The sequence below is a fragment of the Pteropus vampyrus genome, unplaced genomic scaffold, assembly GCF_000151845.1.
Source record: "Pteropus vampyrus isolate Shadow unplaced genomic scaffold, Pvam_2.0 Scaffold7, whole genome shotgun sequence".
In the NCBI taxonomy this organism is placed as follows: domain Eukaryota; kingdom Metazoa; phylum Chordata; class Mammalia; order Chiroptera; family Pteropodidae; genus Pteropus; species Pteropus vampyrus.
In genome coordinates, this window is record NW_011888788.1 from 15256798 (window position 1) to 15271158 (window position 14361).

General features: G+C 36.5%; 2 protein-coding genes across 12 annotated transcripts in view; one reads left to right on the forward strand and one right to left on the reverse strand.

Annotated features, from left to right (window-relative positions):
- Positions 1 to 11225, reverse strand: part of CRNKL1 (crooked neck pre-mRNA splicing factor 1) — a 16931-nt gene extending 5706 nt beyond the window's left edge. Inside the window, exons 1-10 of one of the 4 annotated variants that reach the window (XM_011370794.2) lie at positions 11053 to 11225; positions 9275 to 9427; positions 8168 to 8259; positions 7204 to 7362; positions 6593 to 6759; positions 4514 to 4692; positions 3194 to 3364; positions 1912 to 2103; positions 1136 to 1195; positions 336 to 416 (exon numbers count right to left, since the gene is read on the reverse strand). In XM_011370794.2, coding sequence (XP_011369096.1) covers positions 336 to 416; positions 1136 to 1195; positions 1912 to 2103; positions 3194 to 3364; positions 4514 to 4692; positions 6593 to 6759; positions 7204 to 7362; positions 8168 to 8259; positions 9275 to 9427; positions 11053 to 11103 — 1305 coding nt within the window. In that variant the 5' untranslated portion in view covers positions 11104 to 11225. The remainder of the gene's footprint in view (positions 1 to 335; positions 417 to 1135; positions 1196 to 1911; positions 2104 to 3193; positions 3365 to 4513; positions 4693 to 6592; positions 6760 to 7203; positions 7363 to 8167; positions 8260 to 9274; positions 9428 to 11052) is intronic. The other 3 variants (XM_023537759.1, XM_023537754.1, XM_023537765.1) reach the window with 3 other exon arrangements.
- CFAP61 (cilia and flagella associated protein 61) overlaps positions 11162 to 14361 on the forward strand; it is a 296212-nt gene continuing 293012 nt past the window's right edge. For 6 of the 8 annotated variants that reach the window (XM_023537747.1, XM_023537742.1, XM_023537746.1 and 3 more), the window contains exon 1: positions 11162 to 11314. The gene's annotated coding sequence lies outside the window, so the exon portion shown is untranslated. The remainder of the gene's footprint in view (positions 11315 to 14361) is intronic. The other 2 variants (XM_023537744.1, XM_011370815.2) reach the window with 2 other exon arrangements.

The window sequence follows — 14361 nt, forward strand, 5'->3', positions numbered from 1 at the left end:
CTATTAACTGTTAATAGGATCTGTTAAGACGGAGGTGCATTTAATACACCAAAAATTTTTTGCACAGGATCAGACTAAAGATCAGATCTTTCTAGTCTGAGAAAAGATCTGGTAACTGGTAGCTAGCTATAAGGTTTCCAATGTTGAAATAGAATAATTTAAGCATTATCATCTAATCTTTTTTTAAAGGCCATGTGTTTTCTAACATGTCTCAGATTTTAAAGGCATAATACATCTGTTGCTTTCTTAGTAGGAATTATATAACTTCTAAGCACTAAGACTTTAATTTCCTTCTCATAGAATTTAATGATGCATATTGATCTTTCTTTACTTACCAAAGCTCTTCTGGCAAATGGTAAATTTTTCTGTCTTATTTCAAATTGTGCATATAGTAACCACATTTTGGCAAACGTGAACTAGAAAACAAAAGCACAACAACATCTAGCTTAAGAGACTCATTTAAATTAAATTGAATTAAGTTAAATTAGATTTCCCTAAAACTTCAGTTAAGACAAATGTATTTTCTTATTTATAAGCAAAGATGATATTTATTTACAAAAGTTACCCAAAAACAGTAACCTAGATACTGTGTAGTACTGCATGGCCCAGCAGCCTTTACATAGAATCTGCTTTTTGTGGATATGCTTGTGAGCTGGCAGAACATGCTACCTCTATTCTGGAAGGTAGCTGGGTCAACATCTTTCTTAGTTTCATGTGTTGGGAAATATGACAGATAATGTCTCAGCCACTTCCAGAGCACATTCATGTTCACCCATGCAAGCATACATCCACTCAGCTACCAACAAACACCTATTCATTATTTCCTGCACGTGCTGTGTACTCCCTGGATGTGTGTCTTCCTCACAATGGAATAGCTTTTCACTCAGTGTATTCCAAGTACCTATCCTCTGAATTTCTATGTTATTATCTGTATTATTCATTTGTCACAGGCTATCCTCTCAACTAGACTGTAAGCTATTTTCAGAGGTAAAGAGCCTATCTTGTTCTTATTTGTTTTCCATGGTGCCTAGTACAGGGATATAGTCAATCAATAAATATTATTTCACTGAATTATTTTACAAGTAACAGAAGCAAGATTTTGATGTTTGTAGCAGAACACTTAGAGCAAATGTACCTTTTTATGAGGAATTAGTTCCAAAGAGGCTTGATATACCTGTCTTGTCCTCTCAGGATCCTGTATTAGGATAAGAAATTTTCATAAAATATTAAAGTCTGTTGCTAATACTAATTTTACTAGTTATTAATTTTACTAATACTAGTAAAAAAATGTACACCAACACTGAGTATGTTTTCACAAGTTGCTATTTTAAAACCCTGATTCTATTTATGATCAAAAGTGTAAACTACCTTTGGCCATCAAACTTTGGTTTAAGAATCACCAACAATACAGTCATCAAACTCTGAGAGCTTCTCTGTAGAAAAGCTTTTTGCCTGACAGCAGAAAGAAACAAAGATGTTTTACGGTCTCAGTTCAACAGCAGAAAGTTAATTTTTTTCTGTTAACTTACACATGACCAATTTCTGAAAATCCCACTTGAGCTTTACTAATCTATTCGTGATCCCTATTTATGAGAAACCCAGGAAACTATGTATATTTAAACTAAGGAGTGGTTCATCGTTTTCTTTCAAGTTCCAAATGATTACCTTGTGTCTCCAGGTTTAAAAAACAAAATACTACAAACAAAAAACACCTCACTTGGTATACAACAGGTACAGAATTTAAAATGTTACAGAGAGAATATATAGCTATATGGCTGAATAGAGCCTTATAAGAATCTAAAAGTAAATTTCAAGGATTGTAAATATCGGCTACTACCCAGGACAGCACAGTGAGCTTTAAGCACAAGATGAGGAAACCATTAATAGTGGACACATAATTACATTTTTTACCTTTGCCTCCAGTTCTTCATAGAGTGCATAGTTGACCCAAAGATAGATGTAGCGCTTCCAATGCCTCTTCTCTTGAATGGGTGGGACATTGGCAATAGCTCTTTCATAGACTTCTCGTACAGTTTCTGCTTCTGCATCACTTTCCACCAAGCGCAAGTAATCAAACCATGCATCATAATTGTGTGGATTAGCCTAGAATGACAATAAATTTAATAAATTAAAACGAAATGGACAGCTACACTTGCTGGACTATGTGAGCTAAAAGAAGGCACCAGGCTTACTTTCTATATTTTAGCAACTTTTTTTCTAGATTTCACATTATCTCATTTTAAAAATACCATTCCTGAGGTTTTATGAATAAAATAGAATTATGAATACAGTGGTATCCCCCTTATCTGCAGGATATGTTCCAAGACCCTTAGTGGATGCCTGAAATCGTGGATAGTACTCAGCCCTATACATACTATATTCTTTCTTATACAAACATACCTTTGATAAAATTTAACCTACTCTGTGCTCTGGAGCAATTATTAAGCAAAATAAGGGTTGCTTGAACACAAGCACTGTGATACTGGGATAGTCGATCCAATAACCAAGATGGCTACTAAGATGCTGGACAAATGGATTACTCATGTCCCAGGTGGGACAGAACGAGATGAGCTGAGATTTCACCATGCTATAAAGAACGGTACACAATGATTTGACTACATACCATCACATCTAGATTTAAAATTACAATAGAATTATACCATACTCACAATTGTGAAACCTGACTTTTTAATTAATAGTAATTTATCTTGAACATACCTTGCTGACATAATTTTATAACAGACTTAGTCCATTGTTTAGAAATACCTTGAAAATGCTACTATCTTTGAATTCACAAAATAGTATACTACATAGATAAACAAATGAGAATAGAACTATATCTACATCTTTAATTCAAGCAGTTAAGCTAAAAAGTAATGTACAGAAACTGTTTTTTTGGTTCAGACTCTTCTAATTTTCAAAAATAAGCTCATATGGACTCTAGATTTATTTTGATCAAATTCTATAGCACACAACCACCAGTAAAAGTAACTTTTGACATGTTTGTGGCAGAAAAAAATCCGAGCGTTGTTTGTTTGCCTTTTCTATCAGCCTCATTTATTCCAACCCATCTGGAACAGCTCCCATTATTGCAGACATATCATCAAGAGCGTAATTATCAGTAGCCCTAACTTGCTGATTTTATTGTAGCCAGTATTAGCTGGCAGAGTTAAGCATCTACACCAGCACTCACCTTCACTTCTTCTTCATACTGGAATCTCCGTTTGCTCACGATGATGTCTTCAATACCTCGCCTATCACCAAACTTCTTTTCAAAGATGGTATAATTTTTAAAGAGCTCTTGGGCCTCTTGTTTTGAAATTCTATCCAGGGCATACTTGTAGATCACTCGTACCCTTTCAAACTAAAAGCAGACAGGATGATTATCTCCCTTAACACCACATTCTCATTCTAGTCATTACTAGCAAAGTAATTAAGACATAAAACATTACTTGTTAGATTTTGAGGCCTCAAAATGTCCAAAATGAGTTTCTTCTTCTCTTTGTTGAAGTATTTCAGTCAGGATCGACTGACATTCTGCTTTGAGCTCAACATTAAATACTGTCTACTTAACACAACCAATTTAATATCGTCTGTGTATCTCAGACCAAAATGGAACTCCTGTTTTTCTCCACAAACCCGAGACTTTCTCAAGTCTTCCCAATCTTGATAACTAATACCTACTGTCACACACTGGCTCAAGCTAAAATCCCCAGGAGCCCTTGACTCTTTTCCTTTCCTCATTCCCCAAGTTCACTGGTTTTTCAAGCACTGCCATTTCTAGCCTTTTAACGTAGCCTTCACATCTCCCCAGTCCCGTCAACCTATTTCCATTTCTTCCCTAGACCATTTCAAAAGTCTCCTCTCTTCTACTTTTGCCATCCTCCCCTCAATACACTCTCCATAAATTAGCTAGAGGTTCTACTGACAATATAAATTATATTCTACCACTTTCTTGCTAAAACCCTTCAATACTTCCCACTGCCCTTAGAATAGAATCTGAATTCCATACTGTGACTTGTACAAGACCCTGCATTCAGACCTCAGTCTGCCTCTCTCAATTGTGCATTATTTAAACTACTTTAAAGGATTATTTTCCATGTATACTATAGTAGAAATGACTTATTGGTGGGAAAATCTGTTTTCATTTCAAATTCTATTTTTGGTTGTGAGGGCTTCAGGCTTTTTGTTTCGAGGTTTATCACCTGTAAAGCCCTTTAATGAAGATACCAAGAGACTAACTCTCAGTTTATAGACAATATTCTCAGTCCAGATTTAAAGGCTTAATTTTCAAGCAAAGCACAACAAAATTAAGACAGTTATAATACAATCTATAATCACTCAGCTCCCAATCTTCAGCTTAGCCACAAATATATGCTGTTTTCTTTGAGAATCGAGTTTTGTATTTTGAAATCATTTTCTCCAACGATAAGTAAGAGAATGGAAATGAACTTGATGTGCACAAGAAGTAATCTTTTCTAAGCTGTTCTGCAATGTAATTACGTTTACTTACTTCTTTCTGATTTTCTTCAAATTTGGCAAAGGCAACATAAAGGTGTTCATCCATATGTTCGTCTCCAAAGAATTCCACAGCTCTCTCATACACTTTCCGTGCGTGGGCAAAATAACCATGTTTTTCTTCAAAGCGGGCATACTTGATCCAATTCTTAACATCAGGGTGCACAAGTACAAGTGCAGGGGAATTAAAGAAATACCAGGCAAGACAATGTGGCTTAAACAAAAAACAAAAACCCCAAAACCCCAAAATGCAAGCTATGATGATGGGGTTGATAAATCGTGTACAAGGCAGAAAACCACTAAACTGTCATCTCTGTGAGGGAGCTGGGTCTTGTTCATCTCTGTCTTCTTCCAGTGCTTATTCAATATTTTAGTAGTGGTACAAATAGGAGTCTGGAGCCATAAAAAAGCTGAACCTTGGTTATTAGCCATGTGATCTGGACAAGTCATTTAACTTGTTTAGACAAGTTTTATCATCTGTAAACAGAGAAAAATAATACTGACCTCACTGGATGATTAATGCCTTTACATGAGAAAATGTTATGTAAAGCTCTTAGTAGTTTCTGGCCAAAAGAACATGTTCGATACATGGCACTTATTATATTATATGCTCAATATTAGTATTTGAATTAATGATTATGAAAAAACAAGTTACAAAAAAGAAAACTGCTAACTAGAGCCAAAGGAGAAAGTTCTGAATTACCACTTTACTTCTGAATAGGATAAACCTATTTTTAATCTATCTTCCTTGAGGAAATCATTAATTTCCAAAGTAGTGATACATTCAAATATGGCAACGATGTTAAGAGCATTGGCTCTGAAACTGCTGCTGGTTTCTCCATCATTACTTGAGAAACCCTGGTCAAGTTACTTAATCTCTCATACCTCAGTTTCCTCATTTGTAGAATGGAGTAGTTCCTATATCACACGGTTGTCATAAGGATTAAATGACAATATCTGTAAAGTGCTTAGAACAATGCCTGCCACATAGCAAGTGCTATAAAAGCTTTTGTTAATGTAACAATATTAAAATGAGAAGAGGTAATCAAGATCTTAAAATTGCATAATAAAGTGGATTCTCATTATTCGTGATAGTTATGTTCTATGACTACTTAGTGAATACCAAATCACTGCTCCTAGGGGAAAAATGTATGTATATGAATATTACATATAGGTTATAACCTTAAATCCAAAAAGCTAACCCTTAGATTTCATTTTTGTTATTTTATAAGAGAAAAAAGGTTCAGAAGTGTTAAGTGACATGCCAGAGGCTGCCCACTAAGTGGAGCCAGAGAAGGAATTCAAACCTGCTCAATTAGCACCAGAGCCAGAGCTTCTTGCACTATACTGCACTGCCCCGTCCCACCTCCATCCTCTGATAATCTCTGTATGAGAGCAGAGACAAGAAGGATTATCACCTTAGCTGGGATCATATGCCTAAGGTAACTCAACTTTTTCATCACTCTGTACTTGTTTGCAAATGATTGTGAAAGTGCCACAAATATTGATTTTAGGGTTACAATAAATTTGAACAAGCAGAATTCACAAACATGGAAACAATGAATAATGAGGACTATCAGTTGCTAAAAGTGCTTTTACATGTTATCATCTAATCTTCATAACCAGCCCATAGTAGGAATCTTTACTCATTTTAAAGATGAGGACACCAACGCTCAAAGGAATTAACTGACTAATTGGGGTTACATGGCTAAAAAATAGTAAATCTTTCGATGGATTCCAGTAATGTTGCTAATGACCAACTTACATCATAAAAAAATAGAACTGGTTATAGCAGCCAGGGACTTAGTGTGTTATTTTCCACAAGGAACCACAGCATTAGTACAAATGCAAAGTTTCACTGGAAAATACTCAAACAATTATGCAGACCACAAACTTTTTTCCTGACCCAACCTGTGTCCTTAGAAAATATACACGTAGCTTATATAGCAAATGAAATTTGCATTCTTGATTTCTAGGCCAACAGGAATAACTGTGTCTTGACTTAACTACACCGCCACGGGACGAGCAGCACTCAGGCAATAGTGGTGCCATTCAGACCTTGTCCAAAGGATATATCGTTCGTAAATGGTGCGGGCCCGATCGACCTCTTTGTATCGCAGCTCGAAGTTGATATAGGAGTGCCAGGCTTGCTCCTCAGGCTGCCATTCCATCCAGCGTTCAAACACCTGCCGAGCGCCAGCAATGTTCCCCAGCATCTCTTCCATGTACGTGTACTTGTACCTTTAACAAAATCATCCGACAATATGTGTCATGGTCAAAATGACTCAGGGAAAAAAATGTTTTTTGGTAATTTCTGGTTCTAACTTATTAAATGTGAAGGTTTAAGACTTTATCGTCCCTGAAGGTTAAATCAAACACGTTTTCTTATTAAAACAGATTTGAAAAGGATGAATCATTAGAAAAAAATATATTTGTCTTAAAAACTGCTTAGTTTGACAAGTTGTTTCTTATGCATAAAAGACTGCAATCAAAATTTTGATTACACAGCTATTATACACTGATTATGACTTTAATAGACTATAGGACATTAAAAAGTGTTTTTGCACAATAATATATGCAAAGTTAAATTTGTATATATGGTCACAACTATGTAAATGAAATAAATACCTAAATATGGAACTTTCCTACTGTACAAAAAGCCATTTCATTAGATCATAAACTTACCAGAACTGGTTGACTCGAGGCAGAGTTGTAATGGCCCGGTCCCAGATATTTCGGGCATGGTTGACCTGGCGATTCTTCATTTCCATTTCTGCATATTTCAGCCAGAGCGTAATATTTCGGTAGTCCACATCTAAAGCACGTTCATATATGGATCTAGCCCTTAAGAAGCAAGAGTTGGAGGGCATCAAGAACAGTACATGTAACACATGTAGAAACTATTTCAAACTATCTGTAGTACCCTGCTATTTTATCAAGTGTCCACCATGAGTCAGGTTCTGGACATAAAAAGGTGAAAAAATATGATGTTCTCAGGAACCTTACAAAGACTTAGAGGAAGGTAGACATGCATGAAATTATAATGCAATGTGATGAACGTTATAGTCAAGATCTGTACAGGAAGCAAATGGAAAGAAAAATATCTGATGGAAAAGGTTAAGCAACCGGTAACTCCAGAATTGAGGAAAGTCTCAGAGGCTAAGTTGGGTGGAGAAGGATGGTCATTCCAGACAGAGGAAACAGCTAAGTGTCACAGTGAGGAGACATGATGTATTCATGGAGTGGTAGGTATGCAGCACAATGGGGGCAAGGGGTATGCTGGAAAAGTACGGAAAGGCTGGACAATAGGAATGGCCAAGTTGTGATTTTAATCTTGTTAGTCACTGGTTTGCAGAGGAACAATTATTCTTAAAAATATCAATGTCAGTTGAAACTGTACTTCTCTAGCAGTAGAGTGTGTGCTGGTGGTTGAGATCCACCTGCAGTCTCCTCCTCTGCTCTCCCAAGAACTAGCCTATAACAGTGCTCCTGAAGCCCCTCAAAGGAACCCTAGGGTTCCATGGAACAAAGTTTGAAAATTACTGCGGGAGACACAATCTTTTACTTGTGCTTTAACTTCTTCTATTTCTTTCGTATCTGTTAACTCATTACATTTTTATGTACAAAATTACATGCTCAGCAATTTTACCTTTGAATCTCCTTTAGACTCTCTTCCCATTGTGCATATTTTATCCAGTTACTAATCACAGTCCTGTTTTTTCTTATATTATCTTCAAAAGTCTGGCAGAAGTCAAAAAAGGGTAAAATTAAAGAGAAAATAAAAATTACATCACCTTTTGTCTATTAATCCTTGCACAAAAAAGGTTACTAATTTTGTTCTTATTTTAAAAAATTACATCCTATAATCCTTGAGAAATAATAAACCCACTACAGAAGGTTACAATCACAGGTGTTTCAATTGTTGATATTCCCTTATTTCCCACAACCACTAACTGATACTATAATATACTCTATTTGTTCCTAACAAGAAAACATTTTTGACTAAGTCTTTTCGTTAATGTCTCAGAATTTCATCCATAATTCATTAAAGATAACTAATAAGTAGATACATCAGGATTAGTGGTTTAAAACAGTGGTTTAAAACCTTTTTGGCACCAGGGACTGGTGTTCTTATGAGAATCTAATGCCTGATGATCTGAGGTGGAGCTGAGGCCGTGATGCTAGTGCTAGGGAGAGGCTGCAAATACAGATGAAGCTTTGCTTGCTAGCCCGCCACTCACCTCCTGGTATGTAGCCCGGTTCCTAACAGGCCACGGACCTATATAGGTCCGCGGCCTGGGGGTTGGGCATCCCTGGTTTAAAATAATCCCACATTCTTGGGTGAGAAGGTCAAATCAGATGCCCAATCTTCTCAAGGCTCTTTCCCTTATCTTGACTTTTAGCGGGACTGAGGTCTGTGCTTCTGTCTGTACCACCCTCTGTGTTAAGAGTCAAGACCAGCCCTCTTTCAGCTGTCAGTTGTTCTGCCTGTGAAACTTCCACCAACCTTTGATTCAGCACCAAAAATTGTGTCTCTGGTGGACTTAATTTCTTTATACTCTAAAACAGACAACTCATGACATAGTTCATAAAGTTCAGCAAAATGCAGTTATCTGATAACCAGAAGTTACATTGTTTATGTGGCTAGAAACATTAATCTCTTTTCATCTTATAGTCTCGCTAACCGATGAGGTACTTTTCAAATTCTGGCCTATAAATTCTTAACAATATAATGAAAGACATCGCATTGACTGACCTTCCTTTTCCGTAGTTTGTAATCATTTAACTCTTCTTCATCTGTGATCTTCTGTTGAGGTGGAGGTGGAAGTAGCTCAAGTTCTCTTTCTTTAGCTTCTCTTAAGAGCTGTTCAGCAGTTATCTGTACCTCGGCTGGAGCTTTGTTTTTTACCTTTTAAGACAAGATATTTCTATTTTTAGGAGATGCTCTTCACACAAGGTTTAAGAAACAAACACTTGTAGGATGTGAACTTTATATGTATTACAAAATACCCTCTTTTTATGACATGCTCCCATTTCTCTGTGCAACTAAATAGAAGAAGTGTTTTCTATCTTATCCATGATATCTATTAAAAGGCTATAGAGAAAAGGTAGCAAAAATAGCAAATTTTCCCTTTTATATTAGTAACATAAAAAAATTTGAGGCTGCCTACGTAAAATTCCCATTAGAGGTTCTGTTTTTTCAAGATGTATACCGTATCTTATCAAGCTTTACAACCTCAATTTACAGAATTCTTCAACTTAGGTCCCAGATAGATAATGCCCCAGGTTGATAACTGCATTTGGTTTTTCATGGCATTTCAAGTCAAAGAAAATATTTGGTAAGTTCCCATCATTAGACTATAAGCTTCCTGAGGTGTTAGAGCTGTGAAGTCCAACACGATGGCCATGAGTCACATGTGGTGAGTATAAACTGAGATGGGCTGTAAGTGTAAAATACACAGTGGATTTTGCAGACTTAGTATAAAAAAAAGAATAAATTACCTAACTAAGTTTTTTATATTGATTACATGTTGGAATGACAAAAACAGTGGGTTATTAAATAAAATATAATTAAAATTAACATCCCGTTTTGACTTTTTAACGTAGCTATGAGAAAACTTAATTTACATATGTGGCTCACATTATATTTCTACTGGACCAGTGCTGCCCAATAAGTTTATGGAATGGAATTACAAGAAATATTAATTATTTAGTGTTACATGTGGAATAATGATACTAATGATGATAGCTCATATCTAATGAACATTAAGTACCAGACACTGTGTTATGTGTTTTATATGCATTATCTCTGGAGTCATCTAAATGGACATATAAAAAACAAGCTCAATAGAGTCATCTGGGCTGGAGAAAAAGAAAGGAGGGAGAAGATCCATAAACGCTTAGGAAAAAGACTGTTACATATTAAAAACTAGTAAATATCGGCCACCGATGGGACTATCAGACGATATAAAATTTATTGTTTAATTAACTTAAATTATGCCACTACACAACTCTTGTCATCTACTTTCATTCTTTTCACTCAGCTGGGCTAACTCCGATTTGGCCTTCCAGTTTCAGCGTAAATGTCACTTCCTTAACAAAGTTTACACTGGAGACATCCTCACACACCCCCAATTTTCCACTGAACGTTCTATTTTGCCTTAGTAGCATTTGGCAAAGTTGTAATTTTACACCTTTGTCTTATTTGTGTCCTGTCCGTCGCCCGCATTTATGTGTGCAGCTCTGCAACGCCTAACGCACTGCCTGTCTCAGCTATTTCTGCTGAAGGACCCCACACTTTCCCCCCGCAAAAACACCTCCCCAGAACGAAGGCCAACGCGGACGCGGGCTGTGCTCCGGGGTAACAAGAGCCTGCACCCCACCACCGATTATCCCGTCCCTTCATTCTTCCCCTCGGCCCCGCTCGGGGTGGGCCTGCTCCTCGGACAACGCTTTCCTGTCCCGGGTACCACCGAGACTGGGGCGAGCCCATCTTCCAGGCTCCTTCCCACAAGAACTTTCGCTATCGCCTACCTTAGCCACTTTGGGAATTCTTTGCTTCCCGGCCGCGGTGGAGGCCGCCATGGCTGCAGCAGAAGACCTCAAAAAGGGTTCGTGAACGTCCCAAAACTTTCTGACAACAAACCGGATCCTGGAACCGGAAGCGGAACTGGCTTTCGTGACCTTTGACCTCCAGCACGCGCCGTGACCGAAAGAGCGCCGTTTCTGTGGTAACCTGGCTGCGCGTCCTCCTTAGATTCCCGTGTGGAGCGCGGCGTCCGGAGCTGTGGGTGAGGTGGGTAGAGCTGCCCTGCCCCTCAAGGGATGTGAGGGTCCAGGGAGTCAGGGGTGCATCCCCAGATCAGTCTCCGGGATTGAGGTGACTGCGTGCGGACCGGTGGATCAGTCAAGTCGTGGAACCAAGCTCCGATTCGGATGATTAGGGCCTGAGGAAGGGAGGCAGGCCAGAAAACTACTATTTCCAGCATGCCAATGGGCGAGCTGTTGCGCTCCCAGGCGGCCCCGCACTGTGTTGCATTCTAGGCTTTGTAGTTTTGGAGGTCCACTCTCTTTATAAAGTTTCTGGACAGTCATGCCCAAATTATTAACTCCGAGGTTTGTAATTAAAAATAACTGAAGATATTTTTAAGCTAGATAATAAAAAATAAAAATGAATGAGTAGACTACTATAAAACCAGCCAGCCTTCTTGTCATATAAATAGATGTTTAAATTCTATGAATGTGCCTTAATTACATAAATTTTCTTGCACTCAATGTCTTTAACTATAAGATGAGGATAAAAATATCTGTTTCACCTGGATTAAAGAGAAAACCTATGTAAAGCTCTCCGTAAATATTAGCTGATATAATTCTTGACCTGCCTTCAAAAACAGAAAAATTAATTATGTGCAAGCAAATGGTTTAAGAGAATTAAAAAAAAAAAAAGCAACCAAAGACTATTTCTTAGAGCAGTTTTAGGTTCACAGAAAAATAGAGTGAAAGGTGTAGAGAATTCCCTTTTCCCCTTTTTTCTTCCCCTCCCCGCATCCTGTCCACTATCAACATATCCCACCAAAGTGGAACATTAATTACATTCCATAAACCTATATTGACACATTATCATACAAAGTCCATAATCTACATTAGGGTTCACTCTTGGTACTGTATATTCAGTAGGGTTTGACAAATATAGTGACATGTGTCCACCATCAGAATGTGGTAAAAAATAGTTTTACTACTCTAAAAATCCTCTATGCTGCACCTATTCATCCCTCCCTCTCCCTTTTGTCCCCTGCAACCACTGATTTTTAAAAATTGTCTCTGGAGTTTTGCCTTTTCCAGAATGTTATAACAATGGAATCACATAGTATGTAGCAACCTTTTTAGATTGGCTTCTCTCACTTAGTAATACGCATTTAAGATTCCTCCTTGTCTTTTTTTGAATTGATAGTTTGTTGGTGAAGAGAAGTTTTACTGTTGCAAGTCTCTTTCGGAGTCTGGAAAAAATATCTATGTATGTAGAAATATCACGTCTATCTCTACAGATACTGTTTTTGAAAAAAATTGTATGCTGATTTCTCAAAATGAAATCATTTGTAACTATTAAAATATTTGCCATAGCTCTATACACCTATTATTTAAATATTTTATCTCACTTTTAAAATTTAAATAAATTGAATGAGATTTTATATTACTATGTTAAAAAGGAGTCACCTATCAAAATAAACAAATAACTATTAAAAAGATTTTTCCCCTTAAATATTTTCCCTTAAATAATTTCCATTAACTATGCATAATTGATTTACCAAAGTTTAAAGTTAATTGTCTTTAGCCTCCTCTCAAAGATACAGACACCCAAAAGGCTTTATTTCTAATAGCTATCTTCCTACCTCACAATTGTTTATTGTCTGGTGATTCAGTTCAGCTTTGATTTCTTAAGTAAAATTTATCATCATTACTTTTCTTTTTGTCATCGATGCTTATTTAGATATACCTGCAGGTTTATATCCCCCCACCCCCAACACACTTCATCTTGTATTCTACTCATTTCTGATTTTAATTTTGCTTTTCCTGATATACACTTTTTATTAGTTCTTTCAGTCAAATTCTTTAATTGGCAATTTCTTTCAGTCTTTGTATGAAATTGTCTTTACTTCACCTTTTTTTAACGATTGTTTAGCTAGGTGTAGAATTCTAGGTTAATGGTTATTTTTCCTTCTGGATTTTTAAAATGCTATTCTAGTGGTTGAGAAACTATAGTCCATAGGCCAAATTCAGCCCATTGTCTATTTTTGTATAGTCAAATTTCAGTGTCCACAAGTAAATTTTTATTGGAATAAGGTCAGGCTCATTTATGTTCATATTATCTCTGGTTGTTATTGTGTTATAGTTGCAGAGTTGAATAGTTGTGCAAAGGACATGTGGCTCAAAAAGTAGTCCATCCTCTGTACTAATTGCTTCTATTGTTGCTCATTGGAAATATACTTTTAGTGTAATTATTATTCTTTTGTAAGCAGTCTGTCCTTTATGTGCTCGCTTTCAGATTTTCTCTTTGTCTTTGGGGTTTTGTAGTTTCACTGCTATGTATTTAATATTTATTTTTATTTTCCTGCTCAGAACTGAGGATTCATGTCTTTCACCAATTCTAAAAAATCACTTGCCATTATCTTTAAACAACATTTTACTTACTTTTTGAAATTCCTAGAAGACACATTTTTTTTCATTCTGTCTTACATGTCTCTTTTTCTTATTTTTTTCCCAGCGTTATTGAAATATAATAGACAATTAGTTGCTCATATTTACATTGTACAATTCAATGAGTTTTATTTCAATTATAGTTGGCATATAATAATATATTAGTTTCAGTTGTTCAGCATAGTGATTAGAGATCTATATAACTCACAAAGGGATTACCCCACTAAATCTAGTACCCCTCTTCCCTCATACATATTATACATATTGATACACTTTATTACAACATTATTAACTATTTTCCTTATGCTACATTTATATTTCCATGTCTATTTTGTAACTATCCATTTGTATATAATCCCTTTGCTCTTTTTCACCAGACCCCCCAACTGCCATCCCATCTAGTAGCCCTCAAAATATTCTCTGTATCCATGAGTTAGTTTCTGTTTTTGTCGTTGTTTATTTTGTTCTTTAGATTCCGCATGTACGTGAAATCATATAGTATTTGTCTTTTTCTATCTAGCTTCATTCAGCGCAATACCCTCTAGGTCCATCAAAACAGTATCTTTTTCCACCCCATTCTTTTTAGTCTGTGTGTGTCTTTTCATCTGAAGTGAGTCTCTTGTAGGCAGCATATGTAGGGATCTTGTT